The 18139-nt window shown below is 59.7% G+C and overlaps 1 protein-coding gene across 2 annotated transcripts in view; it reads left to right on the forward strand.

Annotated features, from left to right (window-relative positions):
• EEPD1 (endonuclease/exonuclease/phosphatase family domain containing 1) overlaps positions 1 to 14921 on the forward strand; it is a 68756-nt gene extending 53835 nt beyond the window's left edge. For both annotated transcript variants that reach the window (XM_081102379.1, XM_081102380.1), the window contains exons 4-8: positions 4378 to 4488; positions 6155 to 6289; positions 8306 to 8444; positions 12591 to 12785; positions 14309 to 14921. In XM_081102379.1, the coding sequence (XP_080958505.1) occupies positions 4378 to 4488; positions 6155 to 6289; positions 8306 to 8444; positions 12591 to 12785; positions 14309 to 14508 (780 nt within the window). In that variant the 3' untranslated portion in view covers positions 14509 to 14921. The remainder of the gene's footprint in view (positions 1 to 4377; positions 4489 to 6154; positions 6290 to 8305; positions 8445 to 12590; positions 12786 to 14308) is intronic.
• Positions 14922 to 18139: the final 3218 nt, after the last annotated feature.

Raw genomic sequence — 18139 nt, forward strand, 5'->3', positions numbered from 1 at the left:
GTCGAAATGCTCTGATTGATCACCTGCCCCTTCATGTGGGTTCAGAGGCCCTTTCCCCTGTCTGCACCCACCTTACCTGCGCGTCAGCCTGCTCCCCTGACGTTGTCAAAGAGGGAGAAGACTCTAGAAAAGCGAGCATACGGTTGGCTAAATCCCTGCGGCTTGTCTCAGGAAATGAGTTACCCTCATCTGACGAGCGGGGTGACATGGGACATCCGCTTGCAGGTAAATGTGGCGTCCGTGCTTGGGTTCCCTGGGGGTGTGTGAGCGTGTCATTAGGAAGAACCAATGAGAATCCGGCTCCTCAGCCATCGCTGCTGGCACGTTTCTCAAGCGACGTGAAAACATCGGCACCCGTGGAATGGCACGTGCGGCACCCCGGGGCCTCTGCTGGGATCGGGGCGCTTGGCTCTGCCTGCAGCTTTCCTACGCTCGCCGAAAATAGCCCCGAACCCTCCAAAACGCACGGCTATTTTCAGACTTGCCTCCCCTTGGAATAATTAGTTTCAATCATTACTCACAAGTTTATGCCTAATTTGGGAAGAAGTGCTTGTTTTATTTGTCCCCAAACTGTCTTTTTTGAGCTCTGAAAAGCCTACGTTCCAGAAATGACTGGGCTGCACATTCCCCTCCCAGGTGCTCGGTGACCGAGCGGAGGGAACGCTGGAATAAACTGCCGGCGGCAGGTCCCCGAGGGGGTGGCACCGGCCCCTGCTCCCCGCCTGGCCCCGGGCCCCACGGCTGGAGCACCTGGTGTCTGTGTGTTGGATGGAAGGAGTGGCTCCTCTGCTTCGGCTTAAACATCGAGGCCATTGCCCAAGTCAGTTTTTTTGTTACTCCTCACCTGGGGTATTTTTTCCATTGGTTTTTAGAGAGAGTGGAAGAGAAGGAGGAAGAGAGAGAGAGAAAACCATGTGAGAGAGGCACATCAATTGGTTGCCTCCTGCACATGCCCCGACCAGGGCCAGAGATCAAGACTACAACCCAGGACGTGCAAAGGGCCTGTGCACCGAAGGGTCGCTAGTTCGATTCCCAGTCAGGGCACATGCCAGGGTTGTGGCTCGATCCCCAATCCGGGGCATGCAGGCGGCAGCTGATTGATGTTTCTCTCTCATCGATGTTTCTCTCTCTCTCCCTCTCCCTTCTTCCCTCTCTAAAATCAATTTTAAAAACCATGTTTTTAAAAATAGGCTAAAAAGAATAAAGAGAAGGGGAAAGAGCACAACATTATCGTCACAGTCTTAACTCCCATCGAAGATTAAGGGTCTTAACATCCAAGGACTCAGAGAAGGAGAGCGACTGTGGGCACGTCCCGGAAGGGATGGCCAGGGTGGTGCCACGTGGAGTGAACGTCACACGGCGTTCCGTGGCTCGTGCACCTCCGTCCCTGCTCTAACTTTCATCTCCACGGAATCTCTAACTTCCCCTTACTCTCCAGTGAGCAGTAGCCCTTGCAAAAGAAATATTTTAATTGCCCTTGAAAGTTCCTTCCCCCCACCCCCACCCCCGGCTTATTTTTAACCACCTCGTTCAGAAAACATGGGAAACACCAGCCCGTCTGTCGACAGGAGGGCCTGTGGTGTCACCACCTTGCCTGTAAAAGCAGCTACTGGTCAGCTGGCAGTGGTGGCCGAGGAAATGTCTCCTTGTTTGCTTTCCACCTTCCTTGCACGATAAGAAGGTTTGGGCAAGGATATGTCACCCAGCTCCTTCCAGGTCCTTCAGGAGTGGGAGAAGTGGGAAAGAGCGTGTTCACGGAGCCGACCTTGAAGGGGGTGGTGGGCAGGGTGTTGAGGGGCTGTGAGCTCATCACTGCTCCCCAGGGATGAAAGCGGGGCCTGGGCTTGGAGAGCAGGGGCTGCCCTACGAATCTGCAAACCCTTGGCTGTGTGCTGAGGCGCCCGGTCCTCACCAGGGGACGTGCTAGAGGCAGTGCCACAGGCTGTAGTCCGCCGTGCTGGCCTCCCTGGGAGAGCTGTGTCCCCAGGACCTTGCAGCCGACACACCGATGATGAAACTGACTCTGGCAGGTGATGGGTTCGCTCCAGAGAACCTAAAACATGTGATGCGGGTGGCGCAGTGACATCGCGTGGGTCGTGGGTTTGACTTGTGTTTCCTGAGCCAGAGTCTCTCCTAAGTGCACTGAGCATTAGACTTGGCCAAGCCTGGGCTTGCACCCTGCCTGGCCCACCTGCTGGCAGGGAGCGAGCTTGGCCTGTGACCTCTCCGGTCGTCATTAGGGTCGCCTGTGACCGGCTATGAGCCGTGCCTGGCACTCAATAGATGCTGGTTCCCCTCCCCCACCTCCCGCTCGGATCCTGTCGTTTAAAGATTCAGAAGCGAACCTGGTCATAGGTTGGCCACCAGTGTTTTCTGACTATTTTTGGATTTACCCAAACTTAATGGATTAATTTACTAGATCTTAAAAGTAAACTTGCCCTGGCCGGGAGGCTCAGTTGCTTGGGGGTTCACGTCCCTGTCAGGGTGCATACGGGAGGCAGCTGATCCATGTTATCTCTTATATTGATGTTTCTCTCTCCCTCCCTTCTTCTCTCTTTCTCTAAAAAACCTTTTATTCCAGGCAGTTTTGCAAGAGTTCCTTCAGATGGAATCCTTCCTCATAGAGTTCACACAGCAATCATGACAGAGGAAGAGGGAGGAAAGATTTTAATGTTTGTGAGAATCTTGTATTTCCTTCCCCATTTTTCCTCTTTTGCCACTCCTGACTTGGAGCCCCCTATGGCCACCCCAAAGGGTTGGGGGATTGGGTTCTGCCGTCTGCCCAGCTGTGGGCCAGGTGTTGTCACCCGCTCATGTCTAGCCCGTGGTCCTTCCTGTCACTTGTCCTGGGAGAGAGAAGCCGTGGAGAGGGACGCCCCTTGGAGTCATCTGTCTGCAGGTACCTGCGGCAGGCCTGCTGCGAGCCATCCGTGCCGGCTCCCTGACGCCTTACCCCACAGGTTGTCTGCGAAGAGCCAGAGGCAGAGTGTCTCGAATCTAACTGAGTGATGTCTGGCTTGTCCGCAGCTTCTCCAACCCCAAAGGGCTGCTTGGGGAACCGTCATAGTGCACACCTTGGCTGGGCCCTCAGAGATTCCGGTTCCGTCAGGGACGGGCCCACAAACCTGTGGGTTTACCAACAAGAACCAGCGAGATTCTGCCCGCGTGGCGGCGGCAGGGGGTGGGTTAGCCGCCGGGGTTTTAGAGGCACAGCTGGTGTGGGGGGAGGGGGAGCGTAGGCGCGCTCAGGTGTGCAGGCCCCGGTTACCTGGGAGACTGTTTGCGGCCACACACGCCTCCCCCTTTCCATCTCCACCGCCTGCCCTGGTGAGCAGCCCAACTTCCTAGAGCAGCATTTCTTCCCCTACTGAGTGGGCGGGAACCAGCTGTTCTGAATAAAGCCCTGGCGGCGGGGGGGGGGGGGGGGGGGGGGGGGGGGGGGGGGGGGGGGGTTCAGATGGGAGGGCTCTCGGTGCCTTTGTTCTTGGAGGTTCCAGCAAGGAAGGACTGGGGACTGGTACAGGCCGGCTGGCCCACCCCTGTGAGGCAGAGGGCAGGAGGCGCACCTGGCTTCATCCCTCCCTCTGACTTCCAGCTGCGTGACCTTGACCTTAAACTCACACTTGGGCTTGGCTGTTCCCTGCGGCACTTGGCTCAGCGTGCTGGGCCCCACCCAGAGACCCTGTGGATTCCGTGGGTCCGGGCGGGGCCTGGGACTCTGCATGTCCCCTAAGTTCCCAGATGATCCTGACTGCGCTCCGACCGGCCCCACCTGAGTTCCCCAAGGCTGTCTTTGGGGGTGAACATGGGAAGCTGTGACCCGGGGTCACCTCTCTCGTGGCCGCCCTCCGATCAAAGTGGCATCCCTGCGAAGGGGACTGTCGGTTGGGCTCGGGTATCCGGTGTGAACAGGGGAGCCACCTGTTGTCAGGTGTCCGCAGGTCCTGGCACGAAGCCGCCCACGACAGCAGGGCTTTCTCCGACGAAACCAGGGTGACCGGTGTGGCGGCCGGGAGGGAGCCGGGGTCGGTGTTTGCACCACCTAGCCAAGCCCGGGAGAAAAGGCCACGGCACAGCCACCCGCTCTCCCTGCATGGGTGCCGACCCGGGCCCTCCTGGGACCTCGGCTGCACTAGTTTTGCAAGGACACAAAGGCTGTGACGACGCGTTCTGCACTGTGTGTGCCCGAAGGCTACAAAAGAGTCCCCTGGGGATCGCTGTGCGTTTCACAGACACACAGTCCGCTTTTCGAGGTGCGGTGCCTGGGTGTCGCCACCCGGGGCCTTGCACCGCGATGGAGCCCGCGTGAGGACGCTGCGTCAGACCCCGCACCGCTGGCTCCGGGGCCCCGCCTCACTGACCGCTCTGTCTTTGCAGTTCTGTGCGGAGCTCAACCAGCCGGTCCTGCCCAACATCCGCAGGTGGACGGGGCCGCGGGGATGCTGGAAGGCCGTGGTCGCCGACACGCCCTCGACTCAGCTCCAGAAGGTACCCTCCTCCCCCAAGTGGGCCGTTTCTTCCCATTTAACGGAAACGTCCTTTTCCCCCTCGTCACAGACCTTTAGTAATTCCCTTGGCCATCGTCCTGGATGTCGCTTTGTCTTTCTGCCTACTTTTTCCACTCATTTCTAAACGCCCGGTTCTCAGTCTGTGCTGAGATCGGAACGGACGGCTCCCCGGGCGGAAATGGAGTTTGGGGCGCTGGGAGGGGGCAGAAACCCTGTCTGGAGCTGAGGCAACAAATGGGGTGTGTCTGCCCTTTGTCCTCTGCCGAGCTTACGGAGAGCCGGCTGCTGGTGGACTGAAAACTTGGGAGCCACTTAATTCACTCGCCAAGGGCGCGCTCTGGGTGCTGGAAACTGAAAATGGTGGCAGCGCTCAGCGGGTTTTAATTTCCCGTTGTCTCTCATTAGCGTCACCCACGTGGCTGTCTGTATACATCAGCACTCAAACACATCACACAGAAGACCAGTTTTTGCTCACTTGGGAGGTTCGATATCTGTGGAGTTTTAGATTTTAACATAGACTTTTGTTAGTTAATCGTGGCTTGGAAACTGTGTCATCACATACTTTCCCTATAAATGCAGATGTTATCCTGTTATCTCCAATATAGCAAATGTGCTTATAAAGGACACAGGCATCGTCCTCCTGCGAGTGGCATTGAGATTCGGGGCTTTTGCATGATAACGGTGTGCTGGGTTACAGTTCCCAGCCTTTGCTGGCCATCAGCTCTCTTTTTAGCTACTACTTAAACACGTGCATAAACCTCATTTCTCTGGGTTTTCTGTGTTGGGGTGGAGATGGTTACTGTGGGAGGCAGCCCTGTACGCTCACTGTAGGCTGGGAATAGCGCTGAATTGGATGGACTAGGTCTCGATTTTACCACTCTGGCCCATGGGTCTCCCTCCTCAGTCCACATAGAGATCATAGCACCTTGCTTTGTTGTTGTTGCTAATCGCACTTTACACATATGCAGGTTCATGATGCTCTTACAGTCCCTTTAACACTCTGTAGTCATCCCTTCAACAAGTACCCCTCCCCGCCTACTGCCAGGGATGACAAGGGCAGCCCCAAACACCGCATGCTGCCAACACAGCCCTGTCTGCCTGCCCCCTTCCGGCCCTCACAGCGCCTGCTCCCGGCTGCAGACCCCGGGGTCCTGTCCACCTGTGAGGGCTTAACCCGTTCCTGCATTGGCACTGTTAGCCCCGATCCCCACTCACCTGTAAATATTTAGGGAGCGTCTACCAGGCCCCGTGTGTTGTGAGCAGCAGGTAACGGGTCAGCACACCCAGGCCTTGGAGTCTTCCTGTTTGGGTTCTCAGCATTGCCATCTACCAGCGTGGGGTCTCAGGGGAGTTACTTACCCTCTCTGAGCAGCCTAGTCTGGCCTCCTCTGGCCCGTGGGGGAGGGAGTAGCTACCTCGCAGGATGGGATGATTAGAAAGGCACCCACCCACACCAGAGAAGCGCCCAGGCACTGGGCTGTCTGGAAAGCCCTGGGAATTGGGAAACTGGTGGTATGAGACGCCTGGAGGGTAAGATTTGCTTCAGGAACAGCCCCTGAGTGTGCAACCCAGGACTTCCGGCCTCGTCCCCCAGGTCCCCAGCCCCGAGACCCACCTCTCCAAACTAACACCTCTCTTCTCCGCAGGGGGCCGGCTTCTTGGGGTTCCTGTGGGACGTGGGGGCCGGGGTGGAGCTGAGAGACGCCGCCTCGCAGGAGAGCTCCCCGGGCAACGGGCACGGGAAGCCCGCAGGCCCCAGCCCGTACCTGGCACGCTTCAAGGTACCCGCTCCGTGTCACCGCGAAGGCCGCTTCTCCTAAAGGGGACATGTCCCTGTGAGCTGGGAGCCAGGGAAGCCCGGCTGGCTGGCCTCCCTGGGTTTCTCTTGTCAGTGACCTTGCCCAGGGCAGGAATGGGGGGTTCGGGGGCACCCGGGCTCTGAGAATCCCCACATCTGGGCAGGAGGGACGGCAGGCGCTGGCCCCCGAACCTGACACACCAAATCCCCTGGGGAGACTTCCTTACACTCGGGGACTCCTGGACCCCGAGCCTTACGGAGTTTCCCTCCGGGACAGGGCCCAGGACTGGCCAGCTTCTCAAGCACCTCCCCGCCCCCTCCCCTCCCCCCCCCCCCCCCCACACACACGGAGCGCTGGGTCAGGGGCCGGGCAGCCGAGGCCCTCCTCCTCCTTACCAGGCAGAAGGGGGCCCTTGGGGGATCATTTGGGTTTGGAGGGGGCTTGGGAGGGGCCTCTGGGGTGTGGGCCCAGGACAACTGCAGATGCGCCCTCACCTGTGCGAGTGTCTGTCCCATCAGAGGCAAGAGCAGCCAGCAGACCTGGCGGAGCTGCCTCTCAGGCCCGGATGCCGGGGCAGAGTTGATGGACGGCAGGCGGTCAGGTGCTGGGCGGCGGGGGGAGGAGAGGCCAGCGGCCAGGACAGACTACGGAGTTGGTAGTCCATTGACCTGACCCCCACGGCACTGACCTGTGACTCACAGGGTCCAGCAGGTGGGGTCCCTCACTCAGAGCTGGCAGGCCGCCTGCTGGGCGTCAGGGCCGCCCCTTCCATGGGCTGCAGAGCAGGTCCGGAGCCTGAGAGCTGCCCCACCCAGCAGTTTCTCCCTGGGCCCCGGGTCCACTGGTGGGTGGGCTGCCCTGCGTTGGGGGTGGGCTGCCTGCGTTGGGGCTCATGCCCTTCTCCCACCTGTGGCTGTAGAGTTGCAGGGATTCCTGAGCACACACCTGGGGGTGTCTGGGGGGGGTGCTCATGGTACCGATGTGGAGAGCAGCTGGTATCATCTCTAAACCCTCCTCACAACAGCGGATCCCTTTTTACGTTCACTGGTTGTACCAGCTTTGGCCATGCGGGCGACAGCCAGAGCCCGTGGTGTCTGTGAGAGGCGGGCCGTCCTTAATGGCCAGTGAGAAAATGCCCTCCTGTCGGAATGATCGGCCCACATTCTCCAGATGAAGCAGCCCCTAGTCAGGCGCTTCAGGCCCCATTCCAGGCCAGGCAGGCGCACAGGACAGAGGCGTGGCTTCTCTCCCGGGGCTCCCCAGGCGGGGTTTCCCTGCCCACATGAAGAGGGGCCTCTGCGGTCAGAGCCACAGCTGCAGAGACTTCCCGGCGGGGGGTGGGGGCAGGAGGGCTCACATCTGTGAAACTGGCAGCCACCACTTCCCGGGGCCCCAGCACCCCCTCCCTTCCGATCAGTGTGTAGTGTGGTTGCCGTGACAGACGGAAGTCAGGATTGCCAAGCCCTAGCAGCCAAGCAACAGTGCGAGCTCAGGGACCAGCCCCCCTGCACCCCACGGCCCCCTGGGGACGCAGGACAGGGCAGAGCCTGTGCGGCAGGTGAAAGCGAACATCGGGGCGCAGGGCCTCCAGGGGGAAGAAGGCATCGTGGTGGGGGATGCATGGGGGATGGGAAGAGGGGGCCCACAGTGGGGCCTGCAGAGGATCCAGGCAGCCCCCACCCCGGGGAAGACCCTGGACGTTGCTAATAAGCAGCTGCGAGAGCTGCCGCCCCTCCCTTGTAGTTGCTTAGGAGGGAAACCCTGGCATTCCAGCTGGGCCACCTGCCCAGGCCCAGCATGGGGTGTGCCCTGCAGGGGGTGGGGGGTGAGAGAACATATAGGGCTCACCCTGGAGGTGCCCCTGACCCATCTCACAGGGACGCCCGCCTCGCCTCCTGCTGTCCACGTTGTGTATGGACTACGGCGAGTCGGTCCTCACGGGAACCAGGAATAGAAGCATCTAAGCCCGTCCCTGTTGCTTTGTCTCCTCCTGTCCAGGTGGGAAGTCATGACTTGACTCTCGTGAACCTTCACCTGGCGACCCTGCCCCTCCCGGCGGGGGAGAACCCCAGCAGGAATCACAGCGACGGCCCCCGCGGGGCCAGCTTCGCCCAGGCCTTGCAGGAAACCCTGAGAGGTGGGAACTGGTCTTTCTCTGGGGCGGGGCCGAGGCTCCGGCTTCTGCGGGGCGGGCGGGGCGGGCTCTGCCAGCAACTCTGTCCTGCGGGCTGGTCCTTGGATGGGCAGGGTGCGTGGTGAGGGCACAGGAGGCGCACAAGGAGGTGGCCACGCCTGCACCTTCTGGAGCCGGTGCCCGTGCAGAGGGACCTCCTTGTCTCTGCGTATCTAGCATTCGGGACCCACAGCATCGGCTGTGTGGCTCCACCTGTCGGTGCTGGAAAGGGTTGGGGGGATTGATGACGCCGCCTCGGCTGTGCCACCTGCTGGTGCCACCTGGGCCTCTACACCCGCTCATCTTGTGAAGGAGAGACGGCTGAGGGCCAGAGCTCTCCGAAAAGCTGCTTTTCATCTCGGTCCTTCAGCAGCTGCAGGGCCTCAGACACCTCGTCACACATCACCGATGGGGACCAACAGTGCCGCCCTCAGTGCCTGGGGGCTCGCTGACTGCGAGAACCAAGCCCATCGGTGCTGGTGGACGGGAGTTGCCTCGGAAGGTTCCAGAGGGATTGAAGCACATGAAAAGGCAGATCTGTGTGCGCTTTGCCGGGCAGCGAAGCCGGGATGTTTCAGCTGGGCTCGGGTTTTCGGGGCGCTGGCCTTCTCTGGTGAGGGCCTGGAATTCTCTTTCACGTTTTTGAGTTCTGACCAATATCCTCTAGCTTTCTCAGCATTTTTCTTCTTACTTTGGCCTCTCACAATGTAGTCAATTAATGAAGAAGCGACTACAAAAATAATTTGGCCAAACTCTACGGTCTTACATTTGAGATTGTTTTGTTGCAGTAAAATGCACATAACATAAAATGTACCATCCTAGCCATTTTTAAGTGTGAGTGTCAGTGGCATGAAGTACTTTCACTTGGTTGTGCGACCATCACGGCCCTCCGTCTGCAGAACTGTGTCTTCATCCCAAACTGAGATTCTGTCCCCTGAATCACTAACTCTCCCTGCTCCCCTTACCCCACCCCCAATGCCTGGGAACCTCCATCCATTTCTGTCTCTATTAGCTTTTCATCTTCATTAGTTTTGGATCTTTTTATGCATCTGGTGAAAGTGACTGCTCTAGGGACCTCTTAGAAGTAGAGTCTTAAAGTCTTTGCCCTTTTGTGTCTGGCTTATTTCATTTAGCCCAATGTCCTCAAGTTTCCTTTATGTTGTAGCACGTGCCAGGATTTCCTTCTTTTTAAAGCCAGATGCCATACCGTTGCCTATAAGGTGAAGCAAAAGTAGGCTTATAGTTGTGGGTATTCGAAACACAGTTTATCCTTGCATGACTATGTGTTACTGAATTATTTCCCACACAAACAACTGTACACCTACTGCTGCCCCACCCTGAACATTTACTGCCTGTCCATCCCCCAGTTTGGTTGACCTGTCCATCCGCCAGTGGGCACGTGGGTTGTTTCCGTCTTCCGGCTGCTATGAACATCAAAATGCGGCTTCCGTCCGGGGCCAGGATGTGCTGGGACCCGCGTTCTCCTGAAAAGATGAGTCTCTGGGCTGAGAAGGGAGCAGCTAGGTGGGAAACTGTTCGCCTATAGCTAGTCTGTGACCTATTCAAAGGGTGGCTGGATGGCTTTTAGAACCTGTGGCCATTCCTATTGCTCTTGATCTCAAGCTCCCCCCGCCTTTTTTTTTTTTAACGTGGAAACAGAGGAAACCCGCCAGGCCTCTGCTGCTCTGATAACCGCAGGCACTCCCCGTTTCTCTCTGGCACCAGGGAGCAGTCAGGTTTGCATCAGAAAGCCTGGGTGGGTTCATGCTCCGAGTCCCCAGCGGGCCGCTGACCCACAGCGGCGCGGCCTTGACGTGTCCGGGTGCGGGCAGTGACTCACGCTGCCGGTGTCCCCCCAGGACTCGGCCACCCGAGGACTCAGGAAGTGCCCCTGCCGCGGGCGCAGCGGGCAATCACGGGCCCAGGCAGCTCAGCTGAAACAAAGGCCAGGCCTGGCTCCACAGGCTGTCAGAGCAAACAGCCGTGGGTTAGCGGGCTCAACCTTCCTGCCGATGTCGGAGGCTGTGCCAGGCTGGCATCAGCGGGAGCTGTGCCCGTCATCCGGTGGCGTCTTCTCTCAGACCCCCCGGGGCAAGACCAAAGCCGGCACAGAGTAGCGCCCGGCATCTGCGTGGACGGCCCCTCCGAGGGGACCGGCACCTGTCATGTCACTGACGTTCTACATGCCTCGGGGCCGTCTAGGAAATCTCCCCGAGCATCCTCCCTTCCCTCCTGGGAACCAAGGACGTGACCGGGGAGCCCAGCCGAGGCGATGCTCTCTGGGAGAACCCAGGCCTCTGCACCCTGAGATTCTCAGCGACAAGCAGTGTCTCGATGGCTTCCTCGCCGCCGTCACCTAAAGGAGAGGAGCCGTGAGGATCCCGGCGGGCGGCGCCTGTGCAGAAAGAGCTGTGGCCTCCTACACGGAAGACAGAAGAGCGTGCCTTCCACTCCTGCGGTCACAGAGCTGGGCCTGTGGAGCCTGCACACCCAGCATCCCTCCTGGTCGAGAAGGGTCTTCCAGCCCCCCCGTCCTCAGGCCTGCCCCCCAGGGACACCTCTCACTGTGGGAACCTTCCGCCTCAGCCTGTTAGCACCTTTTCCTCCATCGTCAATACAGGCAGCCACCCCCCCTCCCTTCCTTTCCAACCTGAGCGGCACCTTAGTTCTGAGGGTTTCTCAGCCTTTCCCCTGTTTAGTCCGTGTGTGTCTACTGAGGGCCTGGGTGCGGCAGGCCCTGTTCCAGGCACCGGGGGTTTGCGGTGAGCCCCCACCCATGCCCACGTGGCTGTGCCACCCCAGCTCTAGGGATGATGCAGGACTGGGGCGCTGGCTCAGTGCCTCACCTGCAGCGAGGGCCTGGCACAGGGCCAGGGCTCAGTGGCTGGCTAACACTGGCCGGGTTTGACTTGTTGTGAACATCGTCCTCAGGTCAGCTTTCCCACTGGAAGACAGGCCACTCCGATGGAGGCTGAGGGGCCATCTCTGCTTCCCTCTCATCCCCTTTTTGTCCCTCTTGCCCCTAGAGGAGGGTCCCCTGCGGTGCACGCGTGCCCTCTGCTGGTGGCTTGTGCCATTTCACTTTCGAGTCTTCCCCTAACAATGGTTATGAAGCAGATTCGGGTCAAGGAAAAGGATTTGGTGGGTGTCGGGTACAGTGGGCTCTCGGCTACGAACTGCTTTCTTCAAAGCCTCAGTGATTGAGCATCAACCTATGAGCCAGGAGGTCACGGTTCGATTCCCAGTCAGGGCACATACCCGGGTTGTGGGCTCCATCCCCAGCAGGGGATGTAAATCATTGATGTTTCTGTTCCTCTCTCTGAAATCAATAAAACATTTTAAAAAAGAAAGGTGTGACCGAAACACTGCACCCTGCGATGTCATGGCTCCCTGAAGGGAACCGGAGACAGGAGGCGATGGTCAGGCAGTCCATGAGACTCGCTGAGCCCAGCGGGGCCCACTGCCCTTTCGGAACGTCTGCTCACTTTGGACAGTTCTTCGTAGCTGTCCCACTCACTAGTATACATCAAACCGTGGGGGGAACGTTGAAAACGCTTTAAAGAGAAAAGCTCTCCAGGGCGGCTCTGTATTCGTCTGCTGGGGCTGCCGTAACAGAACACCACCGCTGGCGGCTTGCACAACACATGCATTTTCTCCCAGTTCTGAGGCCAGAAGCCCAAGGCCAAGGTGTCAGCAGGGCTGGTTTCCCCTGAGGCCTCTGTGCTTGGCTTTCAGACAGCCACCTTCTCCCTGTATCGTCACATGGGCCTTTTCCCTCTGTGTTCAGGAAATGATTCTTTTGAGCTTTTGTAAAATCTCTGGGCGAGACTAGGCCTGCTTCTGCTGTGAGATTTGGAACACACGAGCTGGACTAGGGGTGACCTCTGCACACACGGCCCCCCATTACCCAGTGTGTTACTAACCTCCTCTGGAAGGTTTGCGGGTTTTCGCACAAGGAATTTGGGGAAATTGGAAGAATGAGAACCACCGGCAGTCCGAACCCCTGGGGGCATCAAATCAGAGACTCGCGGTCCCACTTACAAATGGGCTGTGGTCAGCGCCCGGTGTCCTTCCCGCCACTTCTCCTGATTTTCTTCCTTCCTCTTCCAGGAGAAAAGGACGTGGTTGTCCTGGGGGACTTCGGCCAGGGCCCGGACAGCAGTGACCATGACCTCCTGCGGAAAGAAAGATTCCACCCCCTGGTCCCCGCGCACACCTTCACCAACATCAGCTCCAAGAACCCGCAGGGCTCCAAGTCCCTGGACAACATCTGGATCAGTAAGAGCCTGAGGAAGGTTTTCACAGGTAAAGCCCGTCGCGCCTCCTCTCCTGCTCGGGAAGGAAGTAAGCGAAAGCCGTCTGAACCGGCAGCGCCGTTCGTCTGGGCTGAGCAGGAGGCAGGAGTTACCCACCGCCTCTGGGGGCAGTGATAGGGCTACAGTTCCAGTCACCATATAACTCATTCCAACTGAGCCACTTTTAAGAGTGAAGGTGGGTGTGAAAAAGAATGGAAAGGCATTCACTGACTGACAACAAGGCACATGGAGTGTGTCCCGGGCAGACCTGGGGATGGGCTAGCAGAGACCGGTTCAGAGATGAACTGACACCTTACCCCAAGTCTAGGACTCCTAGCCACTCAGCCAGCATTTCTCCAGCCTGTCACATCCAGGTGCTGTGTGTGGCCTGTGGTTACGTACACGCAGTGCCCAGGAGCGCAGTCGGGGTGAGCAGAGGGTCAGGGTGACCGATAAGGCGGGAGAAGCACGTTAGACAGGACCCCACCAGGACCGGGGTGTTGTGGGTAATTAGCACTGAAAAGCAGCCCACCCCAAAAACAGGAGCCTGCTGAGATGACTGTTTGGGGTCAGAAAACAATGAGAAATGTGGAAGCCGTAGGCGCTTCTGCTGAGAGACAGGAACTGGGGTCTCCGTGCTGCCTGGAGGCTTTGGGACCCCAGTGGCTGCACAGAAACGTCAGTGAAACAGTCACAGGTGAGAGGGACCAGGCCTGGGCCGTTGGGAGACAGGGACACGCAGCCGGGCTGAGGTCCTTAGGGCCAGAAAGCCCAGCCTGGACACTGGTTTCCTGGGGGACTGTGTCCTGAGGGGGAACGTGGGGCTCAGGGCGGGGGGGCCACCATAGGCACTGTTCTCATCAAGCCAGCCTAGAGCCCAAGAACACAGGGCCCTATGAAAGCCACCAGGCAGGTCACCTGTGCTGTGCTGCTCAGGTGTAGAAGCTGAGGCACAGGGAGGAGATCCCACCACCTGGAGAGGCCATGGCTCAGACCAGAGCGGCCTGAGCCTCTCACACTGGCCCACGTGGCTCCGCCCCAAGGCCACAGCCTCACATTCCACTGCTCTGCACCGGCTTTTGGAGCTATTTCATTGTTTTCCTGCCTCATATATTTCTTAATCTTTAGTTTTTAAATATTTACTGGCTCCTAAGCCTCTGTAACTTGCCCGTTGTTCCCCTTTTTATGGAACTGACCCCCCACCAGCCTTGCGTTGGTCATCCCGGGAGACGTCTGTCCCTGTGTCAGACACTCCTGTTCCCAGGTTGGAAGTGTGCGTGGCGAGGAGGCGGCCAACCATCGGCCGACGGGTGTGGGTGGGCAGGCGGCCTGGACTGCGGGCTTTCAGGGCCTAAACGATCAGCGTCACCTGTTCAGAATCAGAGTGGCCGCGGCATCTCAGTGGCAGGGCGCTCCGGGTAGCCGTGTGGGCGGGGCAGTTGTCTCCGCCCACCAGCCCGTGGCCCCGCCCACCAGCCCGGGCCCCGCCCACCAGCCCTGCGCCCCGCCCTGACTCTGGTCCCGCTCCCCCAGGTCACTGCGCGGTGCTGAGAGAAGGCCTCACGAACCCGTGGATTCCGGACAACTGGTCGTGGGGCGGCGTGGCGTCGGAGCACTGCCCCGTGCTGGCCGAGTTTTTCGCGGAAAAGGACGGGACCAAGAGGGAAGGCCCGCGGAGCGGCAGCGGGGTCGCCTTGGAGCGCAGCGAGGCCAACATCAAGCACGAGCGGTGACGGCTCGGCGGCTTCCCACTGTTCACCGCAGGGGCGCCGGCGGGAGGCAGCCCTTCCCGGAGAGACGGCGTCGCGCTGCCTCGTGGTCTTCGCCCCGCCGTCTGCGCTGGGCCCCGACCTGCCCGCCTTCTTCGCGGACCTTTGAGGACCTCTCTGGGGAGGGAGGTGCCGGTGGCCAAACCAGAAACCCAGCGGGGAGCCGGAATGCCTTCTGCTCTCTGGCCCGCCAACCTCTGCAGACGCGGCCATCCATCCCGCCTGGGTTGCAGCGCAGGGAACAGTCGTGGAGGCTGGAAGGGAGTGTGCAAAGCGTTCCGGGCTGCGAGGCCTGGCTGAGCCATGCCGGGAGCTCTCGTCTCTGACCGCCAGTCTGTGATGTTCTGGCTGCAAGTTACATAAAGCTTCTAACTGTGACTGAGCGTTCTTCTCAAATATTCTGAGGGGTGGTGGTTAGTTTTGTTTGGAAATGTAAACAGATGAAGCTGCCTGGCTTCGGGGAGAGTCGGGGGCTGGGTCCCCAGCTGTGGGTGTTTGGTGCCCACTTTGGATGCCTCTGGGCGTGGCGAGGGGGGGGGGGCTTGAGCGTCCTAAACACAGAGCAGCCCCTCCAGGGAGCTCCATGCCACCCCCTGCCCCAGACTCTCTGAAGTCTGCACCTCACCATGGGGCCCCCTCTGCTAGGAGGTCTGTCATGATGGAGTGCTCCACCTCCTCATCCCTCCTCCCCCCAACCCGTGGCAGCCACTGGTCTGTACTCTCTCCGTGGGCTTGCCTTTCCCAGTGTGTCCTATAGTTGGATTCATACAGCCCGTAGCCTTTTCAGATCGGCTTCTTCCCTAGCAACTGCGTTTAAGCTCCTCTGGGTCCTGCGTGGCCCCACAGCTCACGCCTTGTCCTCGCTGAGTAATATCCCGCCACTTCTGTCTGCCCCTCTGTGGGTTGTTTCTAACCCCCACCCTCCTCCAGAGTCCCTGCCACCCGACCCCCGTGTCCATAGTGTGGCCTTTCTGCCGATTCCTCCCGCCCCTCCCGCCCCTGCGCCTGCCTCCCAGGACTGTAGATGGAAAGCGCCAGAGAGAAGAGAAGAAAGGTGTGTTTCTACCCATTCAGCACACACTGTGCACCCGCCAGGCTAGGCCCTGGGGAAGGGCAGGGCCGAGGGCTCGCTCCAACGCGGTCCTGGACCTGGGTGGTGCCGGTCAGCAGCTGCAGGCCCCGGATGTGTGGGTCTCCTGTGCCCTCCAAGGGAGCCTGGGAGAAGGGGCTGCAGCGTCTCTGAAGAGGTGGCTGCAGGGATCCCAGTGTCAGGCCATGGGAAACCTTGCCTCTCCCTCCTGCCTCTGCGGCGCCTCCCGCAGCGGCCAGGCAACTCGCTTCGATTGGTTCCTGCCTCTCCCATCACCTGGGAGAACACCCAGGCCCGGCTGGCGTGGCTCAGTGGCTGTTTGATTCCCAGTCTGGGTACGTGGCTGGATTGTGTTTTCAGCCCCAGTGGGGCGTGCAGGAGGCAGCCAATCAATGATTCTCTCTCATCATTGATGTTTCTATATCGCTCTCCCTTCCTTTCTAAAAACACACACAGGCCCCCTAATGAAATCAAACACGGAGACCTCAGGCTGGTGATCCCTGAGATGGTGTCCTGGCTAGAACACCCACCCACCCCCACCCCTGTTAGCTCTCCACCCGAGCCCCTCCCTGCTGCTGGCAACTGCCCCCTCATGGCTCCCACCCGCCGCCCAGCTGAGCCTAGGCTGGGACAGGGAGGGGCAGCCTTCACCAAAGGCTTACGGAGGGAAGGAACCACCAGGGAGTCACGCAGCTGATTTATGTGGCTGAAGGAGGACCCTCCTCATCTTCAGCTCGTGCGGCAGACGGGGGTCTCCTGCCTGCCTCCTCCCCGCCCAGAGGCCAGCAGCCCTGCCTGTTGGGAAGGCCCTGGGGCAGGTCTGCACTAGCAGGAAGGGCAGCGAGAGGACATGACAGGGGAGCTCCCTGCCCGGCTGGGACTATCATATCAGCGGAGTTCACCTGCGGCACCTGCTCCCTTTCCCAGCTGCAAGGCCTCTGGCGTCTGTCTGTCCGCCCAGGAAGCGCCCGCCCCACAGGTGCACGCCCACAGGTGGGCATCCTCAGCCTAAGGGGTCTTGGGAGCCCTGGTGCGGGGAGGTGGGGGGGGGGGGGGCGGAGGACGGATGCTGCCTGCCGGGCGTGCCCCGCCTGGGACTCACACAGCTGACCTGAGGACATTGTTTGAGGATGCGAGGCTGATGCACCGCCCCCATTTGACAGTAAGTAACCATCCGGTGAGTGACAAGGTCGAGATTCCGACTCAGCTCTGGTCCGAAGGCCATGGTTGAAATGCTCTTGAGGGGCCGGGTGCCGGTGAGGAGTGGACACGGGAATGCTTGTGGCTCGGAGGAGGGAGAGGGTGTTTCCCCGGGCAGATCCGAGGCGGCTTCATGGGGGAGGTGTCTCTGGAGCTGGGACTTGAGGTAGGACGAGGGGATGCGTGGCCGAGGGGGGATGGCATCGGGGCAGGGGAACATGAGGGCAGGGGTGTGGGGGGAGGGAAGTGTCCAGCAGAGTTCCCTGTGCTGAAAGCTGACGCTGTGTTTTGGGGGAAAGACTAGTCGGAGCCAAAGGCCCGATCTTCAAAGACAACAGGCTAAGGAAGAGGAAGGCTGTTCCGGCTGGGGGGGCTGCTGGGGGGGCGGGGGCCTTTCAGTGAGAGGAAGAGGCTGCAGCGGAGGCTCAGGGAGCCTGGCCCAGGAGGGCGGGTGGTGGGGTTTGCAGTGTCACTGTTGCTACCTGCGCCCTCCACTCAGGGGTCAAAGAGCGGCAGGGGGTGGGGGGCAGGCCCACCTGGGACAGCGGGAGCGAGTGCAGCGGGTTCCAGTGCCCACTGCCCTGACCAGCTGGGGCAGCCGCTGGGGTGCGTGGCTCCCCCAAGCTCAGCTCCGCGGAGCTGGAGCCACGTGTGTGGGGTGATGCTGGTGGGGCTGATTTGTCCGGAAGGGGGTCCGTTTATCAGCCTCAGGGGTGCCCTGAGAAAATGGAGGTCACCCTTCAAAGCACCCGTGGGCTGAGCCAGCCGGCTTCTCTGCGTGGCCCACGCTTCCACAGGTAGCACTGAGGTTTCCAGAACTCCCTGTGTGTTAGGTTAGGAAGGCAGGAAGAGGGCTGGGCTTGGCGTCTGGGCTGGACGGTGGCACCAGGCGGCTGAGGACTGGTGTCCGGAGGCTGGGTCGGGCAGGGCCACCGGGATCCCTTCCAACAGGGCCGAGAGGAGGGGGGCGTCCTACTGTCTGGGCCAGTGATGGCGAACCTATGACACGCGTGTCAGAGGTGACACGTGAACTCATTTTTTTGGTTGATTTTTCTTTGTTAAATGGCATTTAAATATATAAAATAAATATCAAAAATATGTGTTTTACTATGGTTGCAAATATCAAAAAATTTTTATATGTGACACGGCACCAGAGTTGTTAGGGTTTTTCAAATTGCTGACACGCCGAGCTCAGAAGGTTCTCCATCGCCGGTCTGGGCGATGCCACTGAGAGGGCTGCTGTCCCGCTGAGCGTGGCCAGTGGTGGCCCAGGTGCGCGACAGTCCCCGGCTCGGCTCAGCTCAA

The sequence above is a fragment of the Myotis nattereri genome (assembly GCF_964212035.1).
Source record: "Myotis nattereri genome assembly, chromosome: 11".
In the NCBI taxonomy this organism is placed as follows: domain Eukaryota; kingdom Metazoa; phylum Chordata; class Mammalia; order Chiroptera; family Vespertilionidae; genus Myotis; species Myotis nattereri.